This window comes from Lindgomyces ingoldianus (genome assembly GCF_010093535.1).
Source record: "Lindgomyces ingoldianus strain ATCC 200398 unplaced genomic scaffold BDR25scaffold_31, whole genome shotgun sequence".
Lineage (NCBI taxonomy): Eukaryota > Fungi > Ascomycota > Dothideomycetes > Pleosporales > Lindgomycetaceae > Lindgomyces > Lindgomyces ingoldianus.
The window spans coordinates 479713-496737 of NW_022985192.1; the positions used below are offsets into that span (position 1 = coordinate 479713).

Consider the following 17025-nt stretch of genomic DNA (forward strand, 5'->3'; position numbering starts at 1 on the left):
GGAACTAAAACATCGTCAACAGTGCAATCACCACCGATTTCTGAGCGGGATCCGCATTCATAACATCGCCATATGATTGGATCTATCATCTCAACATGTTCACAGCATCATCACCCATTATCGTTATTACCCAACTTCTCCCAAGACTCAGGAACAATAGTCTAATGTTTCGCACACTTCAAACAGCCCAGCGATTGGATGTGCAAACGAGGAGCCGATTTAGTAACTATGAGGGTAGGTGGTCAGACATGTGGCTTAGCTAGCTCCTGAGTGGCGAATCGTTGGCAAGGTATTGGTTCTACGACGAATGTTCCGGTTGGCGTCGGTAATTCGGTTGTGCAGGTTTCCATTTATTTTGACACCTTCCGCAGATATCTCTCTCTCAGCGCTGGCTTGGGTGGAATTGAGGTTTTCGAGATGGGCTCCAATGGAGAGCCCCAGTGTACAAATGGAATTAGAACACACCAAGTCCAGGCTCTGAGATTGGGGTGAGCACAACTAGCTCTTCAAGTATAACTACAACCGTCGCCCCATCCACAACACCTTCCCCAACAGCCATACCCCCGTCCTCTTACCCCTGTGCAACCTCCCCACAAGTTGTGGATCCAAAACAGGCCTCCTCCTCTCCTAGACCTCCACTAGCCCATCGATAGCGACCAATTGCAATCCTCAATTTTATTGGTTCTTGTATGCATATGCGTTCATGTAGATCTTATCCGACTATTGTTTTCTCGGGATACTACATTCATACCTACAACAGAGCTCTACCAAACAGGTCTTCCTCTGTTAAGCCTGTTGCTGTAATAAGACCGAAAGCGAAGATGCTACAGCTTTCTTCATTACACCCAACCTGACATGTTCCTCGTAAATTTCATTAGCACGTGTGGTACAATTCACAACAGATACCTTATCTTTAGTGACAGGGTGGCTTTGTGCAGCTATACACATGCATCAGAAGCATGGCCAGTAGTTCTCGGGAGGCTCCAGATCTCAAGTGACCTTATCAGCCATCGTTTACAGTCAGCATCACATGCATACCCACATGTACTTGTCCCCTACCCTGGGAAGAACAAATCAAAGCAATCAAAACAGGCATACCAGGCACGTTGACGAGAGATTGCGGTCTCTCTCATGATAAGGCGGGCCATAAAAAACAAAGAATTCACGGCCCCGAACCCAGCATCATCACCCAGAAGCCAGAACAAAAAGCGAGTGATATTGGTTGGATAATTCATATATCCATTCTTTGTTCACTTGATTCTGGCTGATTCCACTGGTTGGATTTCATGAATTCATAACACAAGATTCCGAGAGTTTCCCATCCCTCAGACCATCGAAAGAAAGTGTGGAAAAAGACAGATAAGACGCCGATCCCCTGGATCCCACGGAGGCTAGTTCCACCTTGCCTGCCCATGAAAATCCCAGAAGAGTATTCCCAGAGAAGATAGTACATGAGTTTGTGACTGTATTGCCTGGAAATGTTCAAGCAGTCCATCTGATCAATCAAAGACAGCTGTTACCAGCTCTCAAAAGCAAGACAGAACGAGTGATAACGGACTCGCAGTTCAGCCTATGAGAAGTGATCCATGCCATCAGTGATACCTTATTCTCCTCCCCGCACCCTCCGTCCCCAGACCATCCCTTTCGGGACGTCGTGGGGGGCTTACAACTTCTTGTTGGCGTCCTCCTCTTCGAGGCTCTGGGCGCTGTTGGCGCTGGATACCGTGCTCTCCTTATCGAGTTCTGCGCCCATGGGGCCGTGCAGTTCTTCTTCGAAAACGGGCTCTGGCTCGACCGTCTCGAACTTGGTCTTGAAGTCTTTCATGCCAGGGCCATGGGTGCTAGAGTTAGAGCGACGGCGTGCATTGGCCATGGTGTAGCCAAGGTCTTCGAGTTCGTCGCCCTCGCGACCCCTGCCATATTCAATCATCGTCAGCGATGTGTCATGAATGGTGGAAGGGGTTGACGTAATGGGCGTTTCGGAAGAAAAGCAATGTGAAATGAGGATATGGAGGCGGGAAAGAAAGAATAGAGAACTTACCAGTTGCCCTTACCACCGCCATTCTTCTTAGTCTTGGTTGGATCTTGGTCAGCGTGGCCGGATTTAGCAAAGTAGCGAGGCAGGTGCTCGTCCTCGTGGGCGGTGCCATCAGCAAGGCCGGAGTGGTCGCGGTCGGTGAACTTGTGAGAGCGAGTCACTGTTCAGACATCAGCAAGCGAAGAACAGGCAATGATATGATGCCAGGCATGATTCTTGAAGCTATTCAGCTCGCGGAGTCATCCCGGAGCTCTGCGGGGAAGAGCTCCTTCCAAGTATAGAGGAGAGGCAGGAGGAGGGAGATGCAAAGGGGACAATGAGGCAGAAGACTTACTGTTGGATTGATGTGACTGAGTTGGGTTGAAGTGAGGATGAGAGAGTCGATGGAGGGCGATGGAGGGTAGATGTAGTCAGGGACAAGAAGGACACTATGGCGAATCGATCAGTGGGATGCTCTCGTGACCACGCTTGGGCCAATGATGGCGTTATTACGGACCACCATGGCAAGACGCCGGCGGTGAGGGAGTGTACCTTGCAGAAGCAGCGCAGATATGCGACAGTCGTCACAACAGGCGTAGGTGGTTTGTTGTTTGTTTGGAGCGGTCAGAGGTGTGTTGATGGAAGAGCTATGCGGAAGGTAGGACGAAGCACCAGCCAAGAGAGCTCACGCGAGTTGTTTCAGGAGCGGGGTCTGCAGCGACGCAGAGCAACGGCGCTTTTTATATCAATTGAGTGAAATTGCAGCCTGATAGAAGATTCTAGCATTTGGCCGGCTGGTCAATAAACACAAGCGAGATTGAGGCTGTTGTCGCGGCGGATCTGCAGTCACTGTAGCTGCAACAGCTTGCGGGATGGGGAGACGGCGACGTCATATTTGGCTCTTGCATCTCGTGTGAGCAGACTGAAGCTCTGCAAGTGACAACGGCTAGAGAGATCACACGGGCGCAAGACAGCTCGTTCCGCCGCAAGTTCAGCTGCTCAATTGCCCTCGGGTTTCTTTTGCAATGCCCTCGTGAGGACGCCGCCGTCGGCCGCTGACACTCTGGTCTTCTTGACGGGCTTTTGCGGCGCTTTACCCCAGACTTTCCATCGGCACCAAGTGGGTCCAGACGAAACGAGACAACTGCATGCCAAGCCCTTCTCACCTGACCACCGCATTACTCAGCACTCACTCCATTGCCGCCGTGCTTCTCCGAGGCCGGCGGAAGTCGCAAAGAAAAACATCTTGAACTCAAACTCCTCTCACCACTCTTATACCACGCTTCTCCGCAGCTTGCTCCTCACCCTCTGCAAGATTCATCGTCAAAGAATCTAGACACCGCCTTTCTCAGCTGTGAGACAACCCCACCATGACTCCCCGCACACTTCTCCTTGCCCCGCCGTCCATATCCGCCCACCCTGAAGTCCTAGACAAGGTGTACGAAATCCACGACCGCGCACATGCCGATCTCCAGATGCTCGACCGCCTCGCAGTGGGCCTCGTGAAGCTTCCCGCCTCCACGTATGACGTCGTGCTTCTTTTGACAGATGCCGATGGCACAACCAGAGAAAGTCACAAGTTACTAGGAAGGGACGTGATGACTAAAGTTGTTAGCACTCTGAAGGCCGGTGGGATTCTGAGAAGCCAAGATGGCGTCTTTGGCTTGACAAATTCTTCAGAGAAGACCGAGGCGATTCTGGCTGGGCTCGTAGATGGCAACGATGGCATGGTGAAGCCAGAGGAAGTCCAGAGCGTGTCTATACCCTTGAAGTTTGGCAAGAAAAAAACGAATGGGGTTGCCAATGGCGTGCGTGGCGCAACAAATGGCGATGGATCGGTACCACTGAACGGAAAGAGGAAAGAGGCCGAGCCTGCGGAGCCTGCGAAGCCGACCGGTGTTGGCTTTGTCGATTTCAGCGATGACCTGAATGACCCCATTATCACCGGCGAGGATGATGAGCTGATTGACGAGGACGACTTAATCACAGAAGAAGATATGGCTCGACCCATCATCCAGCGTGAGTCCTCTACCCGTCTCTCGTCTACCCTAGCACTAACCTCTCAGCGCCCGAGTGCCGGCCCAAAGCTGGAAAGCGACGTCGCGCCTGCAAGGACTGCACCTGTGGTATGAAGGAGAAAATCGAAGCCGAAGATGCCGCCAAGCGAGCCTCAGCCGATAAAGCCCTTAACACAATGAAGCTAGGTGCCGACGACCTAGCTGAGGTGGACTTCACAGTTCAAGGCAAGGTCGGTAGCTGTGGAAACTGCGCGCTAGGAGACGCTTTCCGTTGCGATGGTTGTCCATATATCGGCCTCCCTGCTTTCAAGCCTGGTGAGGAGGTGCGGTTGCTGAATAATGATATCCAGTTGTGATGTGTATTTTGAGGGCAAGTCCTTCAGTCGGCTCTTGCTAGAATTGGGCATTAATGGAGATAGGAAGGGCCATCCACAGGCATTCATTGGGACGGCGTCATAAGGGATCCACAGACTTCCAATGTGGATCAAGTATCTACCTTCTGCAACAAAACCATGTAGCCACTATTCTTCGCATCTCGGGGAATTCGTTCATCACATCATGCTCTATTTGTACCATCTCCCACACCCATATCCTCAGTATACACCTCCTGCTTCTCCTTCGCCTCCTGATGCAGATCTCGGATCTGCCCACCATCAATAACCACCTCTCGTTGATACACCGCGACCTCATCCTCATCCCCAAAGATAGCCGCAATCTCCTCTAACGGTAAGCCATTCGTGTTCGGAAACCAGATCCAGACGATGATGCCGCCAATAGTCCCTGGGATGATGAACACGAGGTAGAATTTCCAGCCGATGGTGATAAAGGCTGTGGGCGCGGCTTGAAGCCAGATGATATTGGTGAAGGAGATCATGGCAACGCCAAGGGATACGCCTTTGGCGCGGAGGTGTGTGGGAAAGAGTTCACCGAGGTAGGCAAATTGGGTACCTTAGGAACAGAATGTTAATGCTGCTTTGAGAAGAATTATTGTCCGGAATATACGTACCATCGAGGCAGAAGCCATAGGGGATTTGGAAGAGAAAGAACATGGCTACCGCCGCCAGCAGTGCAGATTGATTGTTTGAAGGAACGAAGTTGGCGACTAGGGCTGCTTCTACGATCAGGCAGGCCATGCAGCCAAGAATGCCAGCCGCAATATATTTATTGCGGGGGAAGCGGTCGACGAGTGGGATTGCCATAGTGTTGATACCGAGGGTTAGAGTCAACCATGCTGCCGGGTACAAAAGCTGTTTGACAGGAGAAAAGCCTAGGTTCTTGTACAAGGTTGGGCCGTAGTCTGAGGGTATGTTAGCAACTTGCCACACGTTCTGTGATTCAGTACGTACTATTGATAACCAGCACACCAGAACATTGGATGAAGAATGTCGTGCCCACCGCTAGAAGTGCTCTTTTCCTATACGACGGCTTCTTGAACATTCCCACCCAAGAGCTATCTAGCAACTTATCTATCGCAATCTGTTTCCGGATCTGGTAAAACTCTGATCTGGCATATTCGTTGTCTGGATCATTGGGATCGCTATGTAGGCGGTCAAGAATGATGCGTGCTTCATCAATCCGGTCTTTCATGATTAGCCATCTGGGGCTTTCGGGGATCCAAAAGAGGCCGCAGAGGAGGAAAAAGGGCCACGCGCACTGCAGAGCTAGCGGAGGTCGCCATTGGTTTTGGCCGCCTTAGCCGAAGTTAGAATAGGAGACGTTGATAGGGGGAAAGGAAAGGAAAGTCTTACCACCCTTCCAGAAGAAAAATCCAAAGCCTACCCAGCCTTGTATGGTGTATCCAAGAACCAGGAACACGGCGTGGATGTCGACGAGCCCGGCTCTCATCTTCACAGGTACGACTTCCTAAAATAGGTCAGGATTGGTGGCATACATCAACAGCGCTCAAACCTTACATTCATCCAGATCTATATCTAACTATTAGTTGTGTTAATACGAATTAGTGGTTAGAGTACTCACAGGCACAGCTGCCAAGATCATGAATGCGCTTGCTCCAGCAATGAAACGAAAAGCGATGAATTCACCTATATGCGTGCTGCCTGATAGAACGGTACCAGATATGATGGCAAGAATGGCGCTCTGGGCTGTGTGTTAGCAGCCAATCATTAATACGAGAGACAAGCATACAATTGCAATGCCCCATTTACGTCCCCATCGATCCGACACGATTGGAAGGAGAAGAGTGCCGACAACACCGCCAGCCTGGAAAAGACCATTGGTGGTGGATAAAAGATCAGTTCCATTGCTTCTGGTGTCAAGTTCAAAATACTTGATGAAAGATGGCTGTCCTAAGGCAAGTTTAAGTGTAGAACTTCCTGAAGCGAATTGTGCAAATACCTAGCGTCGTGCCGATAATTGAAGCTGTATATCCATAGCTCATAGATCCCAGACCCACAAAGCATAGAATGAGCACATTGAACGTATTGATGCGTTGGCTTCGGGCCCCACGGATGGAAGTCATGTTGTCTTGCTGAGCAGCAATGGAAAGTAGATAGGCGAAAATCCCCAGACGTGACAGAATAGAAAAGGCTATGTCAAAATTATAACTGAATGCACAACACTAAACTCATCGGGAAACGATTACCATAGGGGCGCTTTGGTGATGAGATGTGGGGAGGCACTAAGCTTGGACCCCTACACGCGGTCTTGCCCGCCACATGGTGTTATTCGTGCGTGGGTGCTGAGTCCATGTTGCGGGTGTTAAGGCGAAGACAAGGTGCTACTAGAATGGGCAGGGGAAGGTCAGTACTGGATGCTAATTTCCGGGTCGCAATGAACCTCCAATATCTTGTCCTGATTGTCGAATTGCCCTTAGAAAGACTCTGGGAATAAACTCCGAGCTAAAATATCAAGTGTTAGCCGATTTCACAGCGTGGATTAGCTCGTCTCCTTGAAAATGAGTTCGACTCGGCCCACCGACGTCGAGCAGAGCGAGTCGAAGCCTGGGACACAACCGAAGGCCAGCTACAAGGACAAGGAATATGACTGAAATAAATCGATGATGTCGAGAAACAGTGATTCCCTGTCTGGAGACTGTTACTTTTTCTCAGTCCACGCGCCAATTATTTTACTCTGGTTGGGCATGCTACGAAGCGTAGGTCTATGAGAGTCAACAGTTTGGGCATGCGCAGCGATCCAGATGTTGTCTCAGTCCGGAATCAGCACATAAATTTTACAAGTAAATAGGCCGTTAGAGGATGAGATTGTTGAAGGTTTGAGGATATTTGAAGTTTTGTTGATGTCCGCTCTCCCTGAATTGATTCTGTTTCGGAAGAAAGAATTTGCACTCCGAGAAACACCCAACATCGTTTCTTCTTCAGCGCTACCACATCATCATCGTTCTTAATAATGCATCAATAACTAATCGCGCCGTGCCTTCGAAAACTGCCAATGCATTTGGCGTTCTCGAAACTCCTCCCTTCAAGTTCAACGGCGCGCTGGAGAAGAAAAAGCTCCAATACTTCTGCGCCTCACATTCTTTTGCCAATGCTTCGAGATCCAAAGTTCTCCTATCGGCTATTCATTAATCAGCGAACAGTTCACATACTCATCCATGGAGTGCTTGCCATTCCCCAAAGGGCTATGTGGTCGTGTATACCTATCCTGGTTAGTTCTAATATATCCACCATGTTTCAACCTCGAATGAAGCACCTACGGCGAGGGAGCTGCGGCGGCCATGCCTCAAACCCAATTGCGTCTCCAGCAATTCCGGAAAAGTAATGGCTCCATAGCCACTCCACAGATTCTTCTGAGCCCTCGACACAGACATACTCCTTTCCGTTTATTATGTATTTGATGCGATCCTCATCATGTTCATTGTACCACTTGATCCAACCACTTTGGACAATCAGCAGATCCCCTGGTTTGAAAACAAGACCCTCCTCCTTTGCAACGGTCTCCAAATCTTTCACAGTGATGCAATAACGGGACATCGCATTGTACTGTATACCTTGACGCTCGGCCCAGGAGCAGTAATCCAGCAGCACACCTCTTCCAACGATTTCTCCGCGCTTGCTCCAGTGATCAATTCCAATTCAGTCCGTTTGCAGCAGATCGTCGTGGTGGATATTGTTGTAATGCAGCCCTGTTTCTGTGTGCCCGAAATGGCGGAGTCCATCCCATTGGCTTCCAGCTTGGGGATTAAGCTTAACTTCACCTTCATAGGAGTAATAGTGTTGAGTCTTCCTCCAGTCAATAATATTGTGTTCAACTCTAATCCGACCAAATCCAGGTTCTGCTACGTGCTCGAGACCCCAGTTCAAAATCACACTCTTTCCTGTCTTGATCTCCTTTCCTGCTTCAACTACAACTTCTGGCGTCAAGAGGTTGAGCGTTCCAACCTCGTCGCGCACACAGCCACTATCAAACAGGCCCCATGCTGTTCCGTGGCTATCACGGTTGGTCAGACAGGATCGTCCTACAAACTAAGCGTTTCAGCATACGGCATACCCTTTACCACCGGCATATTTTTCCATTGTGGGGGATCAGAAGCCCTCATATTCGTTAAGACTCAAAATAAAGCTAATATTGTGTAGATTCTTAACTCAGAGCGTCCAGATGCATTTGCTATTCAAAATACTACATCGCGACTCCTTCCACTCAATTGCGCTAAAGCGTATTCGTTCCTCTTCCTCAATTCCTTATCCCCAAATTCTGGCTAATGTTTTCCTGCTGTACTTCGAACCACTAGAGCAACCAAGAGCATCGGACTAAATCGAACCAGTAAGAACGCCAAGGTGTTTGGAGAAACTTCCCCATACCCCGCAGCCTGAAGCTACCCACATCACCTCGGCTGGTAATGTAGGAATTAAGAATCGTGAGCAAACCCTAGAGATGCACTAGTTTGCTTCGATTCTTGTGCATAAAGGAGACAGGGTGTTTACTGTTTCAACTAGCTCAGCCAGTGCCACCCTATGATAAGGACGGACTCCATTTTGGACTTGAGTTGGACTCAGTTTGATATAGGCGCTACAGGGAAATGATAGGCTTGTTCTTGTTTTTATTGACTGAAGTAGAGCTCCCTCTAATCTCGAAACTTTTCTGCTCCATCCTTAGTGTTCGATTCTTTTGCATGCTGGGATTCTAATACGTCCCATTATGATGCCTATCAAATCTCAACACACATGAGCGTAATATTCTCAACTAGCTCTTTCTTAAAGGCTCACCACGTTCAGGAAATCAACTAGTATGAGTTGAGACGAGTAATAACAATATCTCGTTATCTCTAAACAATTAGGTCCCTAGGTTAAGCGCGTCGGCTTTAGTCTGCAGAAGCTCGGCGTGAAAGCTAGAGACTCGCTGTTGGTTTTCACGCCGAACCACATCTTAGATCTGTTACATATCTGGGGCGGTATGTATAGGTGCTGCGTTTTCAGGAGCAATCCCTGCCTTCGAAGTAACCGAGGGTAGAATAAGACTTGCGCGCTTGTTTAAGGATTTTAGCTAATGGTAGACGAAGACTGTTGGACCAAAAGTTTCCCTCATCTGCTCACCTCTCCTCAGCACGGGTCTCAAAGCGGCATCACAAGCGTGTATTCCAAAGTTTTGAATACTCCTCCTTCAGATGTCCAAAACCTGTCAACTACCGGGCTTCAAGTCTGGCGAATCTTTGTAGGCACGGAACCTGAAGTATAGAACTGGCGCTAACCTTTCTTTCACAGTCACTGAATCCCGCACACATTTCGGAACTACCAATTTCTCCTTTGGAGCAACAGGTCTTCCCAAAGTGTTACGGTTACCCATTCGGACTTGATATGGAACAGGGAGCAAATCATTCCGATACAATTTCTCGGAACGCTGACTTGGGTTCCTACCTCTGTACCATGCATCTGACAAACATATGCCGTGTTTATTACGATGAAGCAGAATATTTCAGTCCAGATTGGGAAAGCCTTCCACCGCGAAGAATATCACCAACAAATTTAAAACCATAAGGTCTATAGAGCCTTTCACTCCCTATTTGAGGGGGAATTTTTCAGATACTGTTGTGAAGATAAGATACCCTCCAAATCACTCCCCTAATAGTGGTAAAGCTAAGCAAAAGCCCTCGAAATCTCCAAATACAACCTCTTTTCTGTCCGCGAAATGCTCTGCGGTTGGGCGCCCCTCGGCGGAGTCTTCAAAGTGAAGTAAAGCAGAACATCGGCGTAAGTGTCACACAGGGCTGGGGGCTCAGCGAAACAATATGCACAGTTACTGGTGTTCGTACGGACATGTAACCTCCCAAGGGAAGTGACGGTGTGCTAATTCCCAGGAGATGTTGCTACCTGAAATCCCAGAGCTTATGAGCGGGAAATGCAAAAGGAAGGTCTTGAGGTAATAGGCTCATAGGGACTGAGAAGCTATTGAGGGGATTGGAAACAGCGATAGCAAAGCACAGTTGTGAGTAGGTTCGCGATTTCTTCAAATACCTGGGACTGTTAGTAGACTCAAAAAATCTTATCCCTAAAACCCACTCTCAGACTCTAGGGTAGTTTTAACAGACAGGCTCTACCCTAGTCAAGTTCTATATTTTACAGTAACATGCTATTATGCCACTAGGAGCTCATCTTCGGTTGCATACCTCGACGAAGCATGCTTCCTCTTACCTATCTTTCCACTCGCATAACATCCCATCGCCACTCCAACTGCTATCAGCCTCTCCCTTCTCTAAGCCTCGCTACTCCTTCATCTGGTCTCGCTTGTGATCACTCACCGACACAGGCAGCAGACCTTCGAATCTGCCGAGGTTGATCCAGCAAGAGGCAGAAGCGTATCGAACGTTCCAAATCTTTCTCCGACGTTGATCCGGAGGTCTTTCGCTTAGCTCGTCCGTGATTCTGACGCTGCTGCCTGGCCTCCCACCAACTATATAAATCCGCTGACTCCCCCACCCAGACGCTCTTCTCCTTTTCTCCAGCTTCCTTTGCCAATTCTGGCTTAGATCAAGTGTAGTATCTGTTCTAGTTCGAGTGATATCGAGCTCGTGTTTACGGACACAGTTTCATATTACTTCATTTTTGAACCTCGTCTTCCTCTCCCTGAGCTTGCTCATAGTTGCAGACACAGTGACGCTGGCCCTTGCACTGCCGCTAGCTGTCGCGAACCTCCTGTTTGCTTTTTCATTGAGACATCTGGATTGTCTGGATGCTTGAGGAAGAAGTCCTTATTGGGTTGAAGTAAAGGCGCATGAGTGTGGATGGTTTCAGGGTGCCGTGACGACTTTAGACAGTATGTTCATTCATGAAGTGCCGTGTTGCCACCAAAAAGGTCAAGCGTGAGGAGGCTGAGCGTTGCGACCATCTAACGCACACTGTGCGGGTAAAGGGGGCCAGCCTGGTGTCACGTCAGTGTCTAGATTTCCAGGACTAAGAATTAATACAGTAGCGTGCAAAATCGGTGTCGGAATTGCGCGCTCACCAGACTTTATTCCCTTACGTACCCTGGTCGCATTTCGCTCTTGCTATTGGTTAGTGAGAAACCCCCTGTGCGAATAGCGAAAGGCTACAAATACTACCTAAAGTCGTCTTTTATCTTAGCGTGAATTGCGCCACACTGCTGACTTAGGCCAAATGCGAGCCGGAAATGGGCCCCTCCGATTTCTGCTGCGTTTCATATTCTGTGCCTCGCATCATGCGCACCGACTTACAGATTGAACACGGACCCAGCCTCCCTACGACAAGCACAGTGGGGATGAATAGACGGGGAACGCAGGGCAAACTCTACACGATCAAGACGCAAGCAGCCTGTAAGAAGGAAGGCATTGCTTATGCTCCGCTTCCAAAGGGCGTCGCCGGACACGTAGTTGTAGTTCTCAATTAGCCTGATGGTCACGGCAATGTCAAGTTTGCGACAGTATGATCCAAGCAACATTCAGTCAATCAATTTCAACTGACTTGGACGGCAGATAGCTTCAAACCCCTGCGGCGATGCGCGGTATTATCCAATTGCTCCTACCGCAAGGAGTCCGTATTCTTTCCAGCTTCACCTACGCCACTACAATAATCAATTCATCGGTCCTCCTTCGGCCCTTCCTCTATATTCATATCTCAGGGTGGAAGAGCACGTTACCCCATTAGAGATGCTAGTGGGGGTTAAAGGAGACTTCGGTGAGCATCTCATGTTAAAGAACGAGTCGGTAGACAAACTTGTGTCAGCCCTGCGTACAAAATAAATCGCGGCTTAACACTTTTGATTGAAACCGCTCTCGTTCTACGGATTGCACGGATGAGGCAGGTGAGCGGAGTTTGGTACTGCATGAAATCAAACTAATTCATTATGCTAGAGTCACAAGCAGACTTGTACTGGTCGGCCCACACCTTAATACCACTAATAAATCGACGAGCAATTCCCGACTTGATGCGATTTTGAATGAAAAACCCAGGATTTTGATCTTCGTACACCTGTTCCAAACCCATACCGTCCTCTAATACAACCTCGCAAGCCCTCGAAAATTCTGCCTTCAGTTTCTCGTCAACAACATTCGATCGCTGCCACTTAGTGTACTCCTTCACTGCCAGATCCCACGGACCTGGGATGGCAAGACTTACAATACCACAAGGGCGTATATCACCTTGTGGCATCGGTGCATTAGAGCCGGTCATAGGGGACTGGGATTGAGGCAGGACATTAGTGATGTTGATAGGTGGGAAAGGCAATGACACATTATTGGTTTTGGGCTCCCGTTCCAGCCGCTGGCGCTCTTCCAGGTATAGTTGATCACGGATATCTTGAGGAACATTATCGTGGCTTTTCAGGATTTTGCCCTGCTGCCTGAAGGCGATGAGCGCCTTTAAGTGTGATGTTCTCAGGTGGTGGTGCTTTTTACCGACAGGATCTATCCAACAGTGAGGGCCACGGTCACATGGCGATCCTGGGCAACGAAAAAGAGCATACACCTCTTTCCATATCGGGGCCTTTCCAGTATCCTCTTCTTCTGCTTTGAGCTGCGCGTCTCGATCGGCGAGCATTGTCTGGGTTGCTGACGAGCCTCGCTTGGTTCCACGTCTTGCAGTACCCGCCGGTGGCGGTTTCGTGTCTAAATAGTTGAAAGAGAGGCTGACAGTAAGTTTCTTACCGGAGCGGAAAAGCTCCCCCCATCCTATAAGCGTCTTCGCTATGACTGACCAATCGATGCTCAAGTCATCAAATCGCTTGATGAGGTCCTTCTCAGTACGAGCCGACACCGAGACAACGACCCCTGTGTCATCACATTTCACCTGCCTATTCTGGGCCAACTTCTTACGGAGAAGCGTCTCAAGCTTTGGTAAAAGGACCATGTGCCAATATGAAACAGGGTTCAGAACGACGTCCTCCTCGGTGTCCGTGGAGATTGCCTTGTTGTTCACCACAACCTTCCACACGATTCTGTAATGGAGGCAAGTTGGCACGTCTTCTTCATAGCTATTCATCGCCTCCCATTCGTCTAACTCAAGGAATCGAAGCTTGTCTGGATTAGACCGTGGCTGTGAAAGGGTAGAAGGTGTCTGGTATGAAGGGTTAGGAGAGGTCGGTGGGAAACTAGATGGCGTCGTCGAAGGGCCTATTATAGCCGTATCTACTGATTGTTCGTCAACAAAAGCGTCCCAGTAGTCTTGGGTTTCATATGGGCGGTCCTCTTCACAAGCACCACTGCCCGTCATCATAGAAGTGGTTACTTGGAAAGCGCCACCTGGCATCGTGACGTTGTCCGCATGAAAAGAGTGTGTTCTGTGTATATCCTTCTGTCCAGCAGTGGATACGTGTTGTAGTCAGTTAGAACAAATCGAGTGTCATTGATGAGTGGGTGTGACGAGTGTTGTCGTCGCAGTCGGTCACTTTCGACTCTACAGTTACGGTGGAGAACACAAGGGAAGGTGGGAGACTCGGCGCAGAGGGTCAAAAAAGTGACCCAGACTGACCGCCAATCACAGGCTGTCTATAAATACATGATTGGTTTTCGGACAATTTTCTTGTGGGGCATGGGAGGGTCCAATTCAGGACCCGCCGTAAGCCAATCAGACGCAAGACAGCAAAACATCGCCAGCCGGACCGTCCATCAACACCACAGCAGCAGCATATGAAGTCATAGATGAAATCACAGTGATGAAGACAGTTGCTACGCGTGCACCTGAGAACATGGAAGTTGTAAATTTAACAATGATGAACACTCCATTACTCCCACAAGGCCGCGAAATACGTGTCTACACTTTGTGAGATAGTTCCCATTGGCTGCCAGCATCAAAATATTCTACGGTGACACCTGCATGCCTGAAATGTCCCTCGGCATTGCGTTTTCTACCTCCAGCGACGCTAATGCACCACTCCAAGAATGCACAAAATTCCTGCTCTAGGTTGTCTGCGTATTTCCTCCAGTTCTTCTTGATGAATGCCTTCAGTTCGGCGAAGAATTCTTCGATTGGATTGAAGTCTGGTGAGTATGGGGGGAGGTATACGAGCTTTACTCCGGCGTCGAGGCACATCTGGTCGATTCGCTCACTATGGTGAAAGGAGGCGTTGTCCATGACGAGGACGGATCTGGGCTCGGGCCAGCGTCCGCAATGACAGAGAAGCTGCTCGAGGTAGTCTTCAAACAGTTCGTTATCTGTGCTCCCTTGATACACTCGAGAAAGCAGGATCCCGTCTTGGGTGTAAGCTGGCAGTATCTGGTATCTATTCTCGCGGTGGAACTGGGCGACCTGCACTGGTGTCACACCGCGAGGAGACCATCCCGTCTTTCGGCAGCCGATTCGCCTGTCGCATCCGGACTCGTCCACGTAAACAAGTTGCCATGATGGAAAGGGTGATATTGTATGGAGGTAGAAGTCTCGAAGATCTGCGTTGCGTTCTCTAGCTATTTGACGCATCATCTTCTTAGACCAGTTGATGGATTTTAAAGCTCTGCTTACAGTTGAACGGTCAACAAGGACGCCAAAGTCATCAAACAGGAAGACAACCATCTCTTCGACATATAACTCTGGCTTCTCGATCAGATGTTCGCGAAGCGCATCTAACATGACTGGAGTCATTCGTCGACGGCGTCCCGCGCCATTCGAAGGGGCTTTGGTGGACCCGAAATGTTTCACATTAGAAACAATGCGATCGATAGCACGTTCACTGCAGCAAGCAGCACTCGCCATCTCAGCGTGCGTGAGCGACCCATCAACCAGCATGTCATGAATCATGGCATGCTGGGACGCAGCAAGGTTAGGAGCCATGGCTGGAGGGTAGCATGCTGTGTTCGATGAGGGTCGATCATCGTTTGGAGCAGCTGGTGCTCGCGGTGTTGCGGACTTGGCATTTTAGAATGTCATAGAAGAACGCTGTAAAATCATCATCCTTAGACACCACACAAGTTGCAATTGAGAATGCCAATGTACGGAAATTAACATGCTTTTGAACCTCAGGCTCCATTTCATGTATTTTGCAAGCTTCCAGTCCCAGGAGTAGTCAGACGAATCGCCCATGACTAATCTACATGAGCCTTCTAAGCCCGACAGGTCTTGGCGCGAACCAGGTTCTCCCCGAGACCAGAAGATAGCCACTGTAGCGCAGCGCATCCGCGCAATGCGGTGAAGACGGTCATTTTCCAAATGCGTGCCCGCCAGACAGGTAAGAGAGTCTCTAGTTAAAGCAAATCATTCAAGCACACGCAATCGCGGTGACATTTCTCTTCGACCACACAGCTCCACTATAACAATCAAGCAGTAGAGTAGCGGATCGAGAGACTTTGATTACACGCAGTTAGTTATAGAATTCGATTTCGATCTGATAAGCTAGTTTCAATCGTAGTCCGAATCATTCTTCCAATAGGGATCGCGTCTCCTCCGGTAATATTCCTCCCTCCATGGTTCTTCCTCCTCTTCCTTTTCTCTCTTCAGGTCGAGAAGAAACTGTTCATTATCATACGCAATGCAATCCTCCTCCTCATTATCAAATTCAACTCGATCATCATTGGAGATCCAGATCTTCTTCGGGAGCTTTGTGGTGGTGACCGCCCATCCGTAGTCGCGCAGCTTCTTCGTTATATCATTGTCTAGATCCTCTCCGGGATACACTTCGAAGTTGATATTGATCTCTTTCAAGGAAGCGATAGCCCTGAAATGCGTGTCGAGTAAGTCTATCGCCTCAGTTGCAATTTGCGAAATACTGAGCGCGTAGCTGCGTTGATCGGGCGGAACCAGGAGCTCGAGAGTCTTTATACTTGTACATGTGTCTCGAATGAGCTCTAGGTTTTCAACATGCTCTTCGTGAATGCGAGCAGTACTAGGCTGGGGATGTTCAAAGCTAAGGAAAGTAATACAGATATGTTGAATAAGGCTTGCTTGAGACCCGATTTGGCCTAGGAATGGTGCGATGTGAGCGCTATCCGTGCGACATGAGTTGGTGATTACTTGAGGGAATCGGAAGCGATTATTCGAATAGAGTAGTGGGATGGCCTCGCGATGCACTTGCCTGCTAACACGGAGAAGAGCAGGACAAAGTCCATCCCTTTTGGATCGACAGAGAGGTGGTGACGACGGGCCATAATCAGCCACAAAGACTATCGTTTCGTCGAGAACGAGGAGTTCCGAGTAGATATTAAGTCGGATCTCGGCTGAAAATTCAAAAAACTTCATCCCCGCAGGATTATTGACGTGATGCTAAGTGTTGAGAGTTCAGCATCTCTGTCAGTTTGAACTTGTGCCGCTGTGAGTGCGTGTCCGAAGGGTAGAGCACCCTTGCAATGCACCGGGTAACGTGGGGAAATGCAACTAACCAAAGATCGTCAAGATAAGATTAGACACCAATGACACGTTGGCACGCATGATGTCGAATGCAGCTGCTCAACCCTTATAACTACTTAAATACAAGTAGTGGTGGAAATGCACCTATTTTCGGGTGTGTTTTGCCGCTGCATTTGAAGGTACACTTACCTCGCCTAAACCCTATTATATCACCGCTTTAAAGAGGCGGTGAGGTGGCTCCCGTCGTGAAAAGCTAACCTTGGAAGACGCTGAGGCGGGTGACACTGCC

General features: G+C 49.1%; 7 protein-coding genes across 7 annotated transcripts; 2 read left to right on the top strand and 5 right to left on the bottom strand.

Annotated features, from left to right (window-relative positions):
* Positions 1-1579: 1579 nt before the first annotated feature.
* Positions 1580-2595, bottom strand: BDR25DRAFT_72459 (uncharacterized protein). The gene is made up of 4 exons (XM_033698957.1): positions 2570-2595; positions 2373-2513; positions 2042-2198; positions 1580-1913 (listed from the first exon to the last, which is right to left on the bottom strand). Coding segments are annotated over exons 2-4 (408 nt in total). The 5' UTR covers positions 2374-2513; positions 2570-2595; the 3' UTR covers positions 1580-1663.
* A 697-nt stretch (positions 2596-3292) lies between these two features.
* Positions 3293-4459, top strand: BDR25DRAFT_72470 (Fe-S cluster assembly protein DRE2). The gene is made up of 2 exons (XM_033698958.1): positions 3293-4036; positions 4084-4459. Exons 1-2 carry the CDS (start codon positions 3388-3390, stop codon positions 4389-4391), a joined length of 957 nt encoding a protein of 318 aa, XP_033543861.1. The 5' UTR covers positions 3293-3387; the 3' UTR covers positions 4392-4459.
* Positions 4298-6550, bottom strand: BDR25DRAFT_376609 (MFS transporter). The gene is made up of 8 exons (XM_033697454.1): positions 6391-6550; positions 6181-6341; positions 6013-6132; positions 5949-5960; positions 5784-5898; positions 5382-5726; positions 5042-5332; positions 4298-4983 (listed from the first exon to the last, which is right to left on the bottom strand). Exons 1-8 carry the CDS (start codon positions 6512-6514, stop codon positions 4592-4594), a joined length of 1560 nt encoding a protein of 519 aa, XP_033543862.1. The 5' UTR covers positions 6515-6550; the 3' UTR covers positions 4298-4591.
* An 825-nt stretch (positions 6551-7375) lies between these two features.
* BDR25DRAFT_376619 (uncharacterized protein) lies at positions 7376-8551 on the bottom strand (the record flags this gene model as incomplete). Its single annotated transcript, XM_033697455.1, has 5 exons — positions 7376-7569; positions 7601-7651; positions 7709-8063; positions 8205-8442; positions 8496-8551. 5 exons carry the CDS (start codon positions 8549-8551, stop codon positions 7376-7378), a joined length of 894 nt encoding a protein of 297 aa, XP_033543863.1.
* A 59-nt stretch (positions 8552-8610) lies between these two features.
* Positions 8611-12205, top strand: BDR25DRAFT_359073 (uncharacterized protein; the record flags this gene model as incomplete). The annotated part of the gene is made up of 25 exons (XM_033696040.1): positions 8611-8715; positions 8744-8775; positions 8800-8848; positions 8921-9007; positions 9039-9048; positions 9109-9238; positions 9318-9458; positions 9528-9681; positions 9714-9899; positions 9929-10176; positions 10215-10284; positions 10307-10360; positions 10423-10471; positions 10515-10550; positions 10594-10735; positions 10791-10861; positions 10930-11143; positions 11192-11246; positions 11281-11323; positions 11359-11377; positions 11455-11553; positions 11599-11652; positions 11700-11841; positions 11878-11886; positions 11939-12205. 25 exons carry the CDS (start codon positions 8611-8613, stop codon positions 12203-12205), a joined length of 2466 nt encoding a protein of 821 aa, XP_033543864.1.
* An 802-nt stretch (positions 12206-13007) lies between these two features.
* Positions 13008-13310, bottom strand: BDR25DRAFT_235430 (uncharacterized protein; the record flags this gene model as incomplete). The annotated part of the gene is made up of 1 exon (XM_033685512.1): positions 13008-13310. A coding segment is annotated over one exon (303 nt), but the record flags the coding sequence as incomplete, so codon positions are not given.
* A 2481-nt stretch (positions 13311-15791) lies between these two features.
* On the bottom strand, positions 15792-16817 carry BDR25DRAFT_345200 (uncharacterized protein; the record flags this gene model as incomplete). The annotated part of the gene is made up of 2 exons (XM_033694021.1): positions 15792-16652; positions 16797-16817. 2 exons carry the CDS (start codon positions 16815-16817, stop codon positions 15792-15794), a joined length of 882 nt encoding a protein of 293 aa, XP_033543866.1.
* Between the last annotated feature and the right edge of the window lie 208 nt (positions 16818-17025).

What these genes read in the sequence shown, in the direction of transcription:
- BDR25DRAFT_72459 (XM_033698957.1), bottom strand. An exon ending in GGCGGTGGTAAGGGCAACTG is followed by an intron (nt 1,914 to 2,041) that starts GTAAGTTCTCTA and finishes TGAATATGGCAG; the next exon opens with GGGTCGCGAGGGCGACGAAC.
- BDR25DRAFT_72470 (XM_033698958.1), top strand. Translation starts at nt 3,388, where the DNA reads ATGACTCCCCGCACACTTCTCCTTGCCCCGCCGTCCATATCCGCCCAC. An exon ending in GGCTCGACCCATCATCCAGC is followed by an intron (nt 4,037 to 4,083) that starts GTGAGTCCTCTA and finishes CTAACCTCTCAG; the next exon opens with CGCCCGAGTGCCGGCCCAAA.
- BDR25DRAFT_376609 (XM_033697454.1), bottom strand. Translation starts at nt 6,514, where the DNA reads ATGACTTCCATCCGTGGGGCCCGAAGCCAACGCATCAATACGTTCAAT. An exon ending in GTAAATGGGGCATTGCAATT is followed by an intron (nt 6,133 to 6,180) that starts GTATGCTTGTCT and finishes CACACAGCCCAG; the next exon opens with AGCGCCATTCTTGCCATCAT. An exon ending in TGGTGTGCTGGTTATCAATA is followed by an intron (nt 5,333 to 5,381) that starts GTACGTACTGAA and finishes ACATACCCTCAG; the next exon opens with ACTACGGCCCAACCTTGTAC.